At 34.2% G+C, this 16,830-nt stretch overlaps 1 protein-coding gene across 1 annotated transcript; it reads right to left on the bottom strand.

Moving 5' to 3' along the window:
• Nucleotides 1–202: 202 nt before the first annotated feature.
• On the bottom strand, nt 203–2,373 carry LOC106374876 (probable beta-1,3-galactosyltransferase 8). Its single transcript, XM_013814803.3, has 7 exons — nt 2,239–2,373; nt 1,668–1,880; nt 1,501–1,565; nt 1,173–1,415; nt 794–1,093; nt 607–732; nt 203–533 (listed from the first exon to the last, which is right to left on the bottom strand). Exons 2-7 carry the CDS (start codon nt 1,851–1,853, stop codon nt 269–271), a joined length of 1,185 nt encoding a protein of 394 aa, XP_013670257.2. The 5' UTR covers nt 1,854–1,880; nt 2,239–2,373; the 3' UTR covers nt 203–268.
• Nucleotides 2,374–16,830: the final 14,457 nt, after the last annotated feature.

The raw sequence follows: 16,830 nt of genomic DNA, 5'->3' as shown, positions 1-16,830 counted from the left end.
TTGACCTAAAATATTTTAAAAAATAAGATCAGCTCATTAGTAAACAAATTATGTAATTAAAAATTAAAAAAAAAATATGTGTAAAAATCAAAAATATTAATTCGATCAAAATATAAATTTTATTTTTCTATACGATATTTTTTAAATAATTTTCATATAGATTTACTACGCATGTCTTATCCTAATAACCAATTATTCCACATCAACAAAAAGATCATTTTTATTACGTTTTGCAACGTCTCCTTATTCATTCCACAAAGCAACCAACTCAGATGAAGAATCGAAAATTCGAGAGAGGAGTGTCTCCTTCCGCGCAAGCGCGGTGCACACGTGTCATCCGGTCAACCGACTTACAAATCCCACTGCATGACCAATCGAACGACGCAGCACACACGTTCCCCGCCTGCGCTTTCCACTGACAATCCGGTGGCGTCCCGCAACACATTGACCTCTCGTCCACATGCTCCACCTCTAACCCTAGCATCCACGCTCCTAACGACACGTCCTCGTTCGCGTACCTGTGCAGTATTCCCCTACGTCCACACAAACCATTACTTCTAGCTCAAGAAAACATGAATTAATAATACTCTTATTATTGTCACTCACTGGTTAGTAGAGATGTACGCTGCTAAGTCCTTAGAGATTGCGTAGATCTGCCCTGTCGCATGCCTGAAGTACTTGTTCCCTTCTTCTCCGAACTTCCAAAACTCTGGCTCGTGGTACTTCACTCCCCTGGTTTCATACACTTTTCAGACATCCAAAGGTGTCAATTTTATATATTTAAGATTCTTACTTTTGTGAAAGAACTGGACCGGACTTCATGCATCCAATGTAAACCCTCGGTCTTGATTGATATCTTGCTAGTGTTGTAACGAGCATTCCTAAGTTGACATGAACATCGTCGTCTACCTTCACGTAGAACTCTGCGTCCCACATTGCTGCTGCTGTTGAGAAGTAGAGTCTTGTCTTTGTTGAGAGCTGATGATATCCTTCAATGTGTTTTAGTCTCAAGAAATCTTTATGCTCTGAATCTTCTTCATCTATGGCTTTGTCTAGTACTCCTCCTGGGGTTGCACTGTGTCCTATCACAAACCTGACAACAACAACAACAACAAACTTTAGATGACTCGCTTTTTGATAATTATTGTATTTTCCTTGCTTTACTTCACAACCTTACAACAATCCCTTTCTCTTTCTCGATTTTCTTCAGCTTTTCTCCTGTTGGCATCCATGTCTGCCTCACCGAGTCACGTCTTTTCTTGCTGCTGAATGCTGTGTTGATTCCTATCACTGCAAACGCTTTCTGCAGGCTCTGGTTTTTCGCGCTCTTTTCACTCCAGAACTCACTGTTTCTATGGCTGGTACGTCCTGCTGCTAACTCCAGCTCCAACGTTGACATTGTTCTCTCCAATGCTCTACACATTTTATTAACACTTTTAGTGTTGTTACATTGTCTGTCTTAATCATGTTTTAACAAAAAAAAAAAAAATGGACTATTACTTTACTGCTTGGTGGGTTTTTGATACTTCTCCTATTATGTCTCTAGATTTGCTTTCTATCAGTTTCTAATCAACAGAAGTAGAAAAAAAATTGTTATTAGTAAATATATATACATGAGCAAGTGGTTGATTATGTTTAGCAGGGATAAGTACAGAAGGGGTTATTACGCGTTTATGTTCATCGCAGTCCTTTTGAACTTCTAAACGTTTGGACAAATGCTTTGCGAGATGTTTATCCTCTTCTTCAGACACGTATGAGCGACTCAAAGATCGACTCATGAACAGTGAGCCTGCAAGAAAGCTGGCGAGGCACAGCACTATAATGGCTTTCCCTGAAGCAGCTTTAGGCCTCATCTCTAATCCGCCTCTTTATTCCTAAATCTTCAGAACATCATATAAACTGATCATGAGGATGTATGCTTGTCAATGCATTTACATACACGCCGAAATGATCATGAAATTTGTGTATACATATGTTATATGCTCATGAGAATGCTTGAAATATTTAACTAAAACCATCTCTACATTTCTAATATGATCAGATACATGCCATTAGCATATTTTGTCATAGTCGAGAACATTATGGACGAAAAGCTATACATCAAGGAACTCAAAAGGTTAGATAAAAATTTATACAGCTTCTTAGGTGAATATATAGACTCCGGTTTCATAAACAATAGACGATCAATTTAACAAACTCAAGACTCTTAAGGTCGATGACTGAGAATCATGAACATACCTCTATAAGCGCCTGTGAGGCACCGAAGGGACTGAAGAGTAGAACTGTCGGATTAAGAAACAAATTCTGAAAGCTCATGAGATGTTATTTATATAAAATGAGCCCAAGAATGTAGTTGCTGAACGACAACGGCGTTGATGTTTTGCTTCTCTCTCTCTCTCAATCTCTCTGTCTTGTCATGCAATGTGCATGTCTCAACTACATTATTCCAACAACTTAGGCGCTTAGTGTGTTGTGTTCACAAGACATGACTCAAGTTCTTGAACAGAATGTGGTACAGACGTTACACCATATGTAAATGCTTGTAAGGAATTACGTGAAAACTGTAACAATTCTCTCCTAAAGTTTAATGTAATTGTGAAATAGTAATTACAAGTATTATATATAAGCTGTAACATCAAGTTACTTCTCCAATTGAAACCAATACGTAGGTCTGTTAAAGTGGGTCGGTCCATTTTGTAGAGGTTTAAAAACATTCGTGAACCAAGCTGCAAGAAAGTATATCAAACTCAAGGAACACGTTAAATATGTTCTGTTCAATGAAGCATAATGAACATACGGAGCTATATATTTTTTTTGTAAAAATAAAGGGTTAAACCCGGGTCTATTAAAGACACAGACCTAACCCCCGGGTGGAGGTACAGCCTACGGATAGACCCTCTCCTGGGCATTCAAATGAGCCGAAAGCAATAGCCATATCCGTGTGGCCAGCGGGTTTCGAACCAGGGTGGGTTCGCCGTATTGGGTTTATTCCCTCAAGCGTCACTGGACTACCACCACCGGTTAGCTATATATGATTTCTCTTCATCTTATCAAAGTCAATGTTAATGCTCAAATCACAATAACAGAAATATTTCCAGTGGTGACACCCGTCTCACGACTCACCTAACAACAATTTATACCTCAAAACTCAAAACACATTATAATAATGTAATAATTCCAAAATTCAATAATTGAAATAGCTGAAATGATCATACGTGAAATCATAAAACAAAAAGTCTGAAAACAAAAATAGAAAACGTCTAAAAACACCATCCGTTCAATCAAATATCCTACTCGGCTCCCACCTGCAAAAAGAGGGAAAAGAAGGATGGCTTACATGTAGTCACTCAACAAAGCAGGGGCGGAAGTAGCTAACAAGGACGAGGGTCAGCTAACCCCACTACTTTGTGAAAATAATTGTTTTGTTTACGTAAAATTTATATTGACCCCACTAAAAAAAAAAATTGACCCCTTTTTAAAAACTTTAGATTTATATTAGTTTTAACCCCATTTTCTATAGTTACAAAATAATTATAACTCTAGTAGAAGAAATTTTTTTTTCCTGATCCCGATACAAAAACTTTATGGTTCCGCCACTGCAACAAAATATAAAATGCTAATCACGAAATACATAGACTCGGATATATCACTTTAAATATATAATTTAAATCTAACATGAATCAGCCACGTACCTAAAACACCCAAAGAACAAAAACCATGGTTCTAATCACATACTCGCACACACCAACACCCCCACATTGGATGGCTCATAAAGTCGGGAGAGTTTCCTGTCACCTATGATCATGAAAGTGCCTGGCCACCAATAGTCAGGAAAGTACCCGGTCACCTATAGCTGGGAGAGTGCTCGATCGCCTATAGTTTGAAGATTACTAGGCCATCAACACTCTGAGGATTTTACGGTCACCTATAGTATGGAGAGTGCCAAACTACCAATAATCAGGAGAAAGACCATCAATTGCCGGGAGAGTGTTTGTTCACCTATAGTTTGGAGAGTACCAGGCCACCAATAATCTGGAGAGTGCAATGCCACCCTAAATTTGGATGAGTGCCCGATCACATACAGTCAGAAGAATTCAGCTAAAAGGTATACTTGCTTAAATATCCACATACAATTACCGTATTTAAATGAAAAAACAATGTTGAATCCTCTAACCTCCTATTTCAAGTTTAGCACAAACACTAACAACCTAACCCACATACTCCAAACAGATACAATTCAAAAAGACTGGACATATTAGAATTAAAATATATATATATTCGAAGTCCTAAACCGTGTACAAGAAATGAAAAGAATAAAAATTACCTTTGCAACTGACTGGAATTGACAAACGGAAAGATGCAGTTAAATGTAACACGAGAATTACCAATTAGGTTCAGAGGTTCCGGAAATAAAGTTTACAAAATGGAGACTTTCTTAATATTTAAATTTTCCTAAAATAGAAACTTCCTAAAATAACAACTTCCTAAAATATAAACTTTCCTAAAATAAAAGTTTTCCTAAAATAGAATCTTTCATAAAATAAAAGCTTTCTGTAAATGGAAACTTTCTCTAGACAAAACTTTCCAAAACTAGAAATAAGGAGGCGTCAAACTTACCAGAGAACTTGACGGAAACTCGCTCAAAAACTCCACCGAAAATATTGCTGGAAAAAACATTGGTGACTCGTCGTCGGATAATTCAACAACAACTCGTCATATGCAACAGATTATGTGTTACTTGTGGTTCTGAATTCAAAACATAGGTGTTAAGCCTCACCAGCTTCTTAACACTACAATACTTAGTTGATTTTGAGACATAACCTTCACCAATGCCACACACCCTAACCTAACAACATTTTATACAGAGAATGAGGACACAGTCAACACATATAGATTTCTACGTACAGTCAAAGTTTGAGGACTTACTTTTTGTGGTAACTACTTTTTGCATCACACAACTGGTCAATATAAAAATGAGTGATGAATGTTGATTAAGAAAGAGTTGGCACATTGTTTTAGAATTAATATTTTAGTAAATTAGATATCCATATTCCAAACTTTATTTATCACTTTTTTTATCTCCAAGGTTCCCACTAATTTAGATTGATTTTTGTCACAACAACCACCTTAAATTCAAGAGCGGAAGCAACCAATTTCACATCTAACAACATGGCTAGCCCGTCGAATAAGCAGACAGTTGATTCCTTGCAGAGTAGATGCTTTAGAACATTATCAGTGTCCATATTTTTAAAGCACACATCTTTTAAGAATAAAATGTAAATAAATGTTGCATATTTGTTACAGACTTTTTAATTCATAGGATTGCCATGATGCTTTGAGTGCTTTATGTCTTTTCGTTGAAATTGGTATTAATACCCATGACTTCCCTAATATATCAGCACACCAACATTAAGAATATGAACCTTGGATTTAACAAAGTGGTTATAAGAGATAGAACTTATATCGCACATGGGAATTCCATGTTTGTGTTGGATAGTAACATGAATTGACCGTAATTGTGGAATCTAAAGCTCTCCATCAGGATCGGTTGAGACGTTTTTGGTACCTCAACAAACAAATCTTTCTCAGTGAATCTTATTTCAATAGGGGAATCGCGGATCTCGAAGTTTGGGTTACTCCTTATATGCATCTGCTTGCCTTCACCTCAGAGAAATGGAATCGCAAATTCTTTATGATCAAAGAGATTCATTGAGGAAGAACACTAGATCTATATAAGAAAATGGAAAAGTTATTTGCTTCCGTTATCACATGGAGGACTAATATACATGATGAATCTGATGTAGCTCGAATTGAAGATGCATTGAAGAGTAGATGGTTGGTTTGGTTGGATGAATGGATTGATTGTAATTACTCCCAATCATTACATCATCGATGGCATTAAGCATCAATCATTAAACATTAATAAACAAATATCTCAAGCTTTATATAAGATAAGAACTAAGCGATCAAGTAACTCAAGCATCCACCCTTCATAGATGGTTAGATCATCACCGATCATCTAGGCTGCCTCTTGCCATTTGTTAGCCCCACCTTACACATTTCCGCCAACATCAGGTATAGATAAAATGTCTCAGAAAGCCAACTGAAGAGGCATAACCACCCACATCGACCCTAGATACAAAGTCTCAAAAGTCTGACCGAAGAATATCATTACTGCATTGTTATGCAACTATATGGTCGAGGGTAGATATCCCTATCACATTATTTTCACATCATGACCGAAACTAATTTTGGTACGGCCCGGACAAGACACATCACTCAGGTGGGACCAATGACTCTCACGACACTCTATCCGAGTGTCAGATCCTCACATATCATTCCTACCTGGAAGTTTGTGGCCTGATGGGTTTCCCCCGTTATATCAAGCTCAAACATTTCAACCCTTCGAGCCAAGGACCATACGATATAACACAATCACACGAGTATATGCATCATAACATCAATATCACAAACATGTTATACCTTCAGAGCCGATACCGGAACGATATAAGCCAATATATATAACAAGCATCAATCATGATCAATATATTACTAGATGTGAAGCATAGCAATGCATCAGTCAATTATTTTGTTTGCAGACGCTAACTGCACACTCAACAATCAAAACCCATAACCGATACTCGGACAATATAGTGTTTTGGCTTTAGCACCAATATCCTTATTTTGACTCTACACCTCTATATCGCGGTTGGTACGGCTCAAAACTTCTATGAATGAATTCTAATACAAACGGATTCCCAATGTTCCCATATTTGGAACCAAGATATAAACCTAAATAGAAATAAGAATTTGAAACTAAATTGAAAGGGAAACTAATGCTAGAAGGTTTACCTTAAGAATCAAATATTCACTCAGGATACCTATGGTCAGGTTTTGGTGTGAGGAATGAACTAGGGGGGGGGGGGGGGGGGGGGGGGGTAAAGGTGAGGAGAATGATCTAAGCGGGAGGTTATGGTCGTGGGTAGCAAGCACGAGGTGGCTTGACCATTTAACCACCAAATAGGAGAGAGCTTGGTGTCCAAACTATAATTATGTCCAATCAAAACAAGTTTTACTAGGTGATCCTAGCATGGAATTAAATATTTACAAAATAATAAAATTGTAATAGTTGTTGAATCTTCGCTTCCATTGTAACTTAGTAATTTTATGATTTATATTTATGATATATAAAAAAAAATTATTTAATATTATGTTCCTATGCATGAATATAAATATTACATGTTGGTTTTATAAGTTTGAAGTTATTTTAATTTATATTATAAAAGTAATATTGTATTAAGCATCATTATATTCTCCTTTTAATTAGATGTGTGATTTTATGTATAATAATTTGGATTGGTTCAGGTATGTTATATTGATGTCCATGTATTGTTTTTTTTTTTCAAATTAAACAACAATTTTTAGTTAAAAATGAATTTTATTTTCTTAGCTTCTTTTGGTTTGATCATCCTCTAAGACTTCAAATATATCTTATAAATCTAATAAAATTTGATATATATTGTTTTAAAAATATAGAAAATAGAAATATAATGTTCGAGTTGCATTAATAAACATAGTCTGTAATATTTTTCTTAATTTAGTATGTGATTTGAGAAATGTGATATTAGACAATCAGTTATGTTGTTTAAAATTATTTTCTTTTTAATCATTTGATCAAATATATAATCATACTAAAAATTTATTAAAAAAAAAAGCTCAAGTATTTTAATTTTCAAATGTTTTTCAAATTATGTTTAATATATATAAACTTATATATTTAAAAACTATAAAATATTATTTGAAAATAAAAAATCTAACTTATATTGTTTTCAAATTTTTGGAAATTATAGATATTTTCTTTTATTTATATTGTTTGGGGGAAAATATAAAGTAAAATATCATTTTACATTTACAAAATCTCTACAAATTTCCTTTTTATTAATTATATGGTTATAAAAAAGAAATTTAAATTAAAAATATTATTGAACATTTACTAATAAAAAAGAAAGAAAACATTTTTTCTTGTAATGTCAATTCAGTGTAATTTTTAATTCATTAAGGGTATTCATGTAATTGACTTTTGTGAGAATGAAAGTGAGTGCGACATGTGAAAATTGATTTATCAAATAATATTATAAAGATTGCCAGCTATGAAACCAGCCAATAGGAATGAAACAACAACAGCTTGGAAATGGTCCATTCAAGAGGATACACATGTCCAACTTCTTCAAGGAAACAAGAAGGCATCTGCATTATTCAGAAGCTTTCAAACACATTCAACACATCATACATGGTTCAAACGAGTCATGCTCAATTCCAAATGTGTCGTTGTCTAAATGTTATATCGGAAATGGTTTTCCTTGGCCAAGACATTGCTTTTCCAGACCAAAACACTTCTACAATAATTCTAAGGTCATTCCTACCATCATAATTTAAATACATTTTCCGAGATTCTAGAACGCTCTAAGCCAAATGCGAGGGTTTCAAATCCGCTAAATTTTCCCGAAAAATGTTCAGGTACCATTACTTCTTCCAAAACTAAATTTCAAATTGAAGCACCTCTTACACCACCTTGTTTTCCATCCCATGCTATCTTGTCTTTCCATACCAGCGTTTCATAATCATTTCCGATCTATCTAAGAAACAGTTTCTCGACCAATGTAACCTATACTCCAACCATAACTAATTTCTAAGTCTATTTTCCTTTGGACTTTGACTTCCCATCCTCAAAAACTTCCATTTCACTTTTTGGTTACTAGGTGCTTCATGAATTTTATGAAACCTTTGACACTCTTACGACCATTCAACTCAATGGATTATCCTCATGTCAAAATCATTCCAATGATTTATCCATGTTTATTTTAATCATTAGAATCTTATTTGGTCATCCTTTGATAATTTATGTGGCCATACATCAGTAATTTTATAATAGACCATTCTTTGTCATTGTCCGCATCCTTACTCTTATTGAGGTTATTTCATTATAGGTAACAGCCCAACCCCTGAAGAAAGCCGCCTGATTTTCTCAAATTATCTTGGAGAGGATGAGTTGAATTCTCTTGGAAATGATCTTAGATATGTTCTTAACTAGATACTGCAGGGCATGATGGGTCTGCAGTCAGAAACTAGTTTCAAACCTGAAGTCTTCGGAATAAATATTATATGCATATGGTTGATGTTTTTGGATAGCAGACCCGATCTGAAGAATTTCTGGATTTCCTCTGTTACTTTTGGTCCAACTGCAGCCCAATTTTCTCGTAAGAAGATGGATAAGAAACCATCAGGACTCGGAGCCTTATCTGGGTGGATAGAGAAAGGTGTCTTATATTTCTCTGATTGCCGACATAGCATCTAGACCAGAGCTAATCTTTCTTGAGATTATTGGTTGGATTGCTTCCTTCATTGTTACTGCACTATCTTTCCCATTTGTAGTAAAGAGATTGAAAATGTTTTGTGATAACTCCAGTAATCTCCCCTACCTTCGAAGAATGTTGTTCCATCTTTGTTTTCCATGACTGGAAATTTATTGGCTTCTCTTCTGTTGTTCGTTACCGCGTGAAATTTTTTTTTCCCACAGAGAACCAGAGTGTGTAGATATGTTGCCTCCAGTAGCCTTTCTCCTCTTTGTAGGATTTTTACAATCGAGCATTAATGGATAGGATTTCTTTTTCGCATGAATTTTGATCATATATTTCCTCCTTAAACTTAACCATTTTGCTTCTGATTATTTGTTTGCTGTACTCATGGTGTAGACGATTCCATGAGATAGCAGTCCTACATGTTGTAATTCTCGCTTTCAATGATTAGAGGTTTCCCTTCCGTACTGACGCTATCAAGCTCTTGACCTCTTTGTTCTTGCTTAGCTTCTATCATATCTGAACAAGCCATGTTTCCTGAAGACACCATCCTCCAGAACCGTTAAGTGTAGTCGAAAATCCGAGCCTTAAAAATCCAAATAGGACTAGTAACCTGTCGGGTAAGCTTCAGCCAAAGTGTTTTTGAGAGTGATTTATTAAGCCGACATTGCACTGTGTGAGTGTGCCTGATGCGACACCACAATAAGGAGTTGCCCGTGTGACGAAGATTGAAAAAAAATTTGGATAGGAAAGATATAAACTTAATGAATGATACTTCTTCTCAATTATCACCTTCATTTTTCTCAGCATTATTAAGAATTTTGTTAAGATCTCATGTCAACAACCATGCGCATGTCCTCTGATTCCCTAGTTCAGTAAGCTGATGGAAGAATTGTCCTCATAGATAAACATGACATTGAAGGTTTTCTTCTTGTAGCTGACTACCACATCAAGAAAGTTGTTGTTCTGAGCCAGTACTTGAAGATCGAGATCCTTGTTACAAAACATTGCAAGTCATCCCCACCGGTGAGTGAGGCGGACCGAGTAAGTTGTGCTCAAAATTAATCACAAAAGTTTCTTCAGAACTGTCTCATTGGTTTTCTGTCTCTATGAGAAAGACGATGTCGAGATATATATCTTCAACAAGTTACCAGAGTGGGTGAACTGTTGTGGGATTCCCCAAACCACAACAACTCCAAGCCAACACTTTTTAATTAGGAAGAGGATCTTGAAAATTTTGGAAATCCTCCTTCTTCTCACTAGAAGTATCATTTCCTGGTCCTTTAGGTCTGCTCGAGGACACCCCATTTGTAAGTCTGTCCGTCGTACCAAGGTTTGGTCTTGATATTTTGGGGCGATTACCAATAGTGTTCCAATTAACTTTATTTCTTGATGTCGTTGCCACTAATGCTTTTTGACATGCGGTTCTTAGTTTAAGGGTGTATAGTTTGAACTTTCCTCTTCCTTTATCCTGCTCTTGATCCTTCTCCAAGGAGCTGATTACCTTTCACGATCAAGTTGTTTATTGAGTTTGGTGGTCGTTCTTTTATTTTTGCTGCAGGAGGGGGCGGGGTTGTTCTCTTGATTCCATAAGTTTGGTGGCCGAAGCGAGCTTAGGGATTCCAGATTTAATGGCATGGGCGAGGGTACTCACAGTCGTTTCTGCCATGAGTCTTTTGCATTCTCTTTCTAGGATTTTTTTCCTTTATGCCGAATTTTTAATGGGCCATGAGAATTTATTTACTATATTGTAATTTAGTGAAATTTTCCCATGATCTCTTTCTTAGTAAGTATTTGCAAGGTTGATTTATTTGCGTGGCTTCTCTCAAAAATTTCTTGGTGGAAAGATTGTGATGTTAGGGATACCTCATGGTTTCACTGGTATTATCTTCTTCTTTTTTTTTTCAAACCAGGTTGGCTGATGTTGTTTGCAGTCAATAGGAGAGTGACCTTTTCCTTGAGTGTTCCTGCAAATGGCTGCTTCTAAATTCTCTAGCATTGTCTTGGGAGTGGGTCCTAGATCATTGGTAGGAGAAGGAGTCATTTATGGAGTTCCATACCTTTTTCTGGACTTGTGAGGTTCAAGTATCTGTTCATGTTGAGAGGTTTCCTTCACTGTCAATGTCCTTTTGAAATGTCTTTATGATGGTTATGAGCCAAACTTTTTGACATGCCGATAGATTCTTTAGCTGAATTGTAGTTGAGAATCATCTAGAATCCGAGAGTCCCTCAACGTAATTGGTCGACTTTCTCCAAGATAAGTGTTAAGTTGGTGGTGCATCTCCTTGACTCTTTAATTTTGGAGTAGTTAGAAGTAGTGGTTTTTCGTATTCCAATGATACTGTGATTTCTTCACCTGAAGCAAATTCTACAATAGTCTCTTTTTTCACCAATTGTACTCGTATTCTGGCAGACGCCTTAGTAAGTTCGTAGCACTCCAGTGAACCAATTTTTATACCATTGTTATTGAGCATCTCTGGTTTTTAGTAAGGTAGTGGAAGCTCTTTTAGTTGTATCTAAAACGGAATTTGTGATGAAAATGAACAAGAGTTATCAGTTCCTTCTGAAGAATAAGCATCCATCTAGCATTAGGATATGGTATGTTGTTCATAACAATTTCTAACACAATTTCAGCTTGAGAAGAAATGCTCTTCATCTAAACACTGACTGTCATTTTTTCTTCTTATCACAACAGGGTATATTAATCCTCGTCTGTCTCAAAAGTTAAACTGAAACCTTTTTGTTTGACTCATTTAATCAGAAATGAAAGAGTAACAAGTTATACCATAACATATCAATTTTTTTACACTGAAGTAACGTACATTATTAGGTAACCTGAAGTACGTAGCTTGATGAATAAGAAAATACATAGGTTACCAAGATGCATAAAAGCCGAGCCACGAACATTGATATTCACTGAGCCAACACCATTGTTAAAACGCTCTAATCTACCACTATAAGACTGTCTAAAAACCAAAGAACAAAAATTGTTATGGGTAGACCAGAAGAAGTCGCAAAATCGTTTTTCAAAGGAGAAAAAAAAAACAATTGATGTGTGATAGAACCGGGCTTTATCTAAGAAGCCACAAAGAACAAACACACATACGCCTGAAAGACCCAATATTATAATCTGAGATCTTGTAGTAGGCCCCATGGTGAGCTGTAAATAACATTGCTAGGCTGTGGGTGAATGATGAGGAGAGGTGGACCACGTGGAGATGAATGTGTTAAGCTTTTCTGGTCTAAAGGCGTGGGAGAGACAGCTCTGCCTCTTTGCTCTTTTTCTCTTTAACTATCTATTTTTTCTCTTCTGTTTCCATTTCAGTTATGCACCTTGCCCATATGTGCTTGCCTTGCCTCATTTTCAAAGACTTTTTTTTTAAAATATGCCGAACATAATACAAAATTTTATCTTAAAAGTTTGTTTTAGAGAAATCACTTTGGGACTATTTCGAAGATTAGACCGACTTTTTGTTCTTGTTGTTCGAAAGAAGAATTCGAGACGCAAATGTATTATAGTTATCATCTAGGTGGTAATTCACAACGAGTGAATAGATTAAAAGAGAACTTTTAATCTATAGATATTAAAAATGTAGAAGATTGAACAAAATTGTGTATGTTTATATAAGGTAAGCTTCAATTTTTAAAATATGTGTTATTGGTTAGGTGTAATCAAATTATAGTTTGTGGAAGTAAATCTATAAAAGTAAACAAAAACTTATATAAATTTAGTTATGAATTTAAGATAAAAACAAAACATAAGCAATATAATTCTTGCTTTCATAATATAAATTATGGATATAAGATAAAACATAGGCAATAGAAATATACGGTAGATGAAAATATGGTATGATATATATAGTCATAATTGATATATATAGTCATAATTGATAGGGTTTAGGCCACAATAATTGAGTCAATCACAAGATTAATGGGAAAATTATTCATACAATTTCATGCATATATAATTTTTAATTGGTCATAAAAGATGTGTATAAATTAGTAGTAATTTTCCTATATTAATTGAAACCAGATTGCATTATGTCAATTGAGTATATCAGTTTTCTATATTTTGTCTATTGCATAAATCACGGTCAAACGTAAAATTAGTAAAAGGAATCAAGTAAATATAGGAAACCAATATTATTGGATTTGATATTAAAAGAAACCATCAAGTCCCCTATTTATTTAAATTCTAGGGTTGATTCCCTATTTAGTTACTTGAATCTATAAGTTTTGTCATATATAATAAGATTATATATATGTTTATTATATATATATATATATATTTAGACAAATGATATATGTTTAATTACAACATTGTCCTGAACAAAAACTCCAACTAACAAAAACAATGTGTCTTTCTACAAAGATTAATACAAAGATGTTATGATTACTTTTATGTTCAGAGATACACATATGAGAAGATGAGAATAAGTCGAGGTTTTGATAACATTATCTTCGTGTACATCCAAGAAATGTAGCTACGTCTGGGATATTAACAAATCTGTTATAATGCTCTTTATATATAAATATGCATATAAAGGAAAAAAAACTGCAAACACATATATATATATAAGAAGTAAAAACTCCTAGATATGAAACGTTTAATGTGAAAAATATATAGTATAATCACTATCTAGTTTTAAAATGCAATGACATTACATGTAATTGATTTAGTCAAGGAGAAGGCTTTAAAAAAAAAAGTGTGAGGAGGCTTCTCATGATTCATGATGACACATAAACAATGCAATTGTGTAAATCACAAATGAGGATAAGGTTAATAAATAAAAATGTTCCTCAAATAAATAAAAAGGGGATTGAAAGTATATCTATACCATTATTAGAGAAATCACTTTCGTATGTGTTGCACTCACGTTAATTCTCACGACGGTTAATTATTTAATTACATTTAATAAATTAAAAATATTATATTGACTGCCATTAATGACAATTTTTTTATTTTTTCCAAATAAATTTAAATTAATTTTTTTATTTAATTTATCTTTTCCATTTTAAACACATAAATAAATAAAATATTTTTTTTTTAAAAAGGTAAACATATAGATTTTTATATACAAACGAATATCAAATTTATTTTCTTAATATTTATCCCCAAAACATAAATAAAATAAAATATCTAGAAAATTTTACAAATTATATATATATATATATATATATATATATATATATATATATATTACATAAATTCACAAAACGAAATTGAAAAAGTAAAATAATTTAGACATTCATTAAAAGGATAAATATGTTTTATTATGAATATGTTTTTGATCAAATGATTTAAAAGGAAAAAAATTAAACAAATCATCGAATATCATATTTTCATAAAATTTAATTATATAGATAATTCAAATGAACTAAAATTATAAAAAAAATATTATTACTGAAATTTATTTTAGTTATTGTTAGCAGTTGGCAGTTGCTATCACTTAGCAATTTAATGCGGTTGAATGTGATCCTCGTTAACTATAGTTCGTAGAGCTATGAGTTTAAGAGTGAGATACACATCTAAGTTTGAATGTTTACCAAATGGCGGAATGATTGCCCATTTGCAGTACAACATTAGCAATATACCTTTCATTCGTTTGAGTAATGCATGCCGCATTATCTTCGTACAAGATATTTGGTTTCATATTTACGCTACGCCCACTGTTTGATAAAATGTTTAGGCTTATTGACCTCATCCATACACATTCTATATTTTCTTTGTTGAGTGCAATCATCTCAACATAAGTAGCCATGAGTTTCTGCTTTTGAGAAGGCAAATATATGATTGTGCCTTTGATTGTGAAAAATATATCATGTTTGTGACAAAGCTTTATGGAAATATGATAAATATCATGCGTCATCAAAACCAACCATTTGACATTTTGTATTTTTAAAATAAAATAATTTTAAATCAATAGTCTTTGAAAATATCAAAGACATGTTTAATTCTACTGCAATATCTACGTGTAGGGGACGAGCTGAATCTTGCCAACAGATGAATAACACATGACATATCAGTTCTAGTAAAATTTGAAAGATACATAAAAGCTCATCTTTTCGACCAAGTATCTCTTCATTTTTCTCAAATGGTAGAATTGATCATTTTTAATATTAAGTGATCTAACGACCATTGGGTGTTTAGAGGAGTTGCTTTATACATGTTAAAACGCTCTAACACTCTTTTGGTATATGTAGACTAATATACAAGTATACCATTTTGAGAATATCTATATTATTAAAACTGAAATAACTTTTGGTACTGTTTGGAAACATGGATAATAGTAAAAAAAAATACTTCGTTTTATTTACATATTAAGCCATTGCATTTACTGTTGGGTCAAAATTGGTCGCGACGAAACCAACATGAGAAACTTTCGAAGAAATGTCCTCTTTGAAAAGAAGAAGTAAAATTCAGAAGAAAAGAGAAGTGTGAGAACCTAAATCGAAGTTCGTAACAATTCCGAAAAGGATTCACATGATAAGTCTTCGAGAAAGATTACACAAGGCCTCAGACAACAAATCCCAGACAGTAAAACATCCACCGGATGCACCATGATTACCGACCACGCCATCCAATTCGCCGAACGGGCGAGTTAGATCGAGCAAGCCGTCCAACTCGCCGAACGAGCGAGTTGGACCGAACGTGCAGTCCAACTCGCACGTTCGATGAGTTGGATCGATCAGCCTGCATTCATCCCGTCCTCATAGCTCTCCCCTTTGAGATTAGATCGAACCTGCTCCTTTTTCATCTCGATCGGAGTCATCGTCGAAACTTTACGATTTAAAAACCGCAAGAACTCGTTTTCTCGAATAACATTCGGATTGATCGTATAAAACAGCAACGGTTAGCTGAACACCTAGAATTTCCTACGCTGTACGAGTGATTTGAATGTTCTTCGGAATTGACGTTGTTTCAAAAGCACTCATTTTATAAAATCGTAAAAACGCCTAAGTCGGAAAATTGTCCGAAAGGGCCCAAAACGTGGCAAAGAGCCCACTTACGATTTTATGCGAAATCAAGCCCAATCGTTATAACGGTTTATGTTTAGTTACGCAGGAGAAGATAAATGTCAAGTTCGGAGGATAAATGTGAAATTTTCGAAGATAAATACAAAAATCGAAAAAATGGAATATTTTCGGGTTGAAAACATATGTCAATTACAAAACATAAAAAATATACATGAGATTTTTTTATAAAACCAATGGTTTATGAGTTAACGTTGAACACAAGTTAAATTAAGCACCCGCGCATGAGCGCAGATCAAGTTCTAATTTAATTTATAAGCCTAGAAAATATCTTGTCTATCTGAGATCTTTTATCACAAATTCTCCTTTTAAATAATATGATGCATTTTTTATTTCCTATTGAGTTTGATTTAATATTAAAATCATCAATGTCACCGAGATTATCACAGATCCGGAAATTATGAAGATCAGGTTAAAAAGTTAAGAGAACATGTATGGA

This window comes from Brassica napus, chromosome C5, assembly GCF_020379485.1.
Source record: "Brassica napus cultivar Da-Ae chromosome C5, Da-Ae, whole genome shotgun sequence".
Classification (NCBI taxonomy): Eukaryota; Viridiplantae; Streptophyta; class Magnoliopsida; order Brassicales; family Brassicaceae; genus Brassica; species Brassica napus.
This window is presented reverse-complemented; position numbering and strand designations above follow the sequence as displayed.

Excerpts from the sequence above, each read along its gene's own strand:
- LOC106374876 (XM_013814803.3), bottom strand. The coding sequence starts at position 1,853 with ATGAGGCCTAAAGCTGCTTCAGGGAAAGCCATTATAGTGCTGTGCCTC. Across the intron at positions 1,094-1,172 it reads GAGAAAGGGATTGTTGTAAG|GTTTGTGATAGGACACAGTG; the intron begins GTTGTGAAGTAA and ends TGTTGTTGTCAG. Across the intron at positions 534-606 it reads GCGTACATCTCTACTAACCA|GGGAATACTGCACAGGTACG; the intron begins GTGAGTGACAAT and ends GTGTGGACGTAG.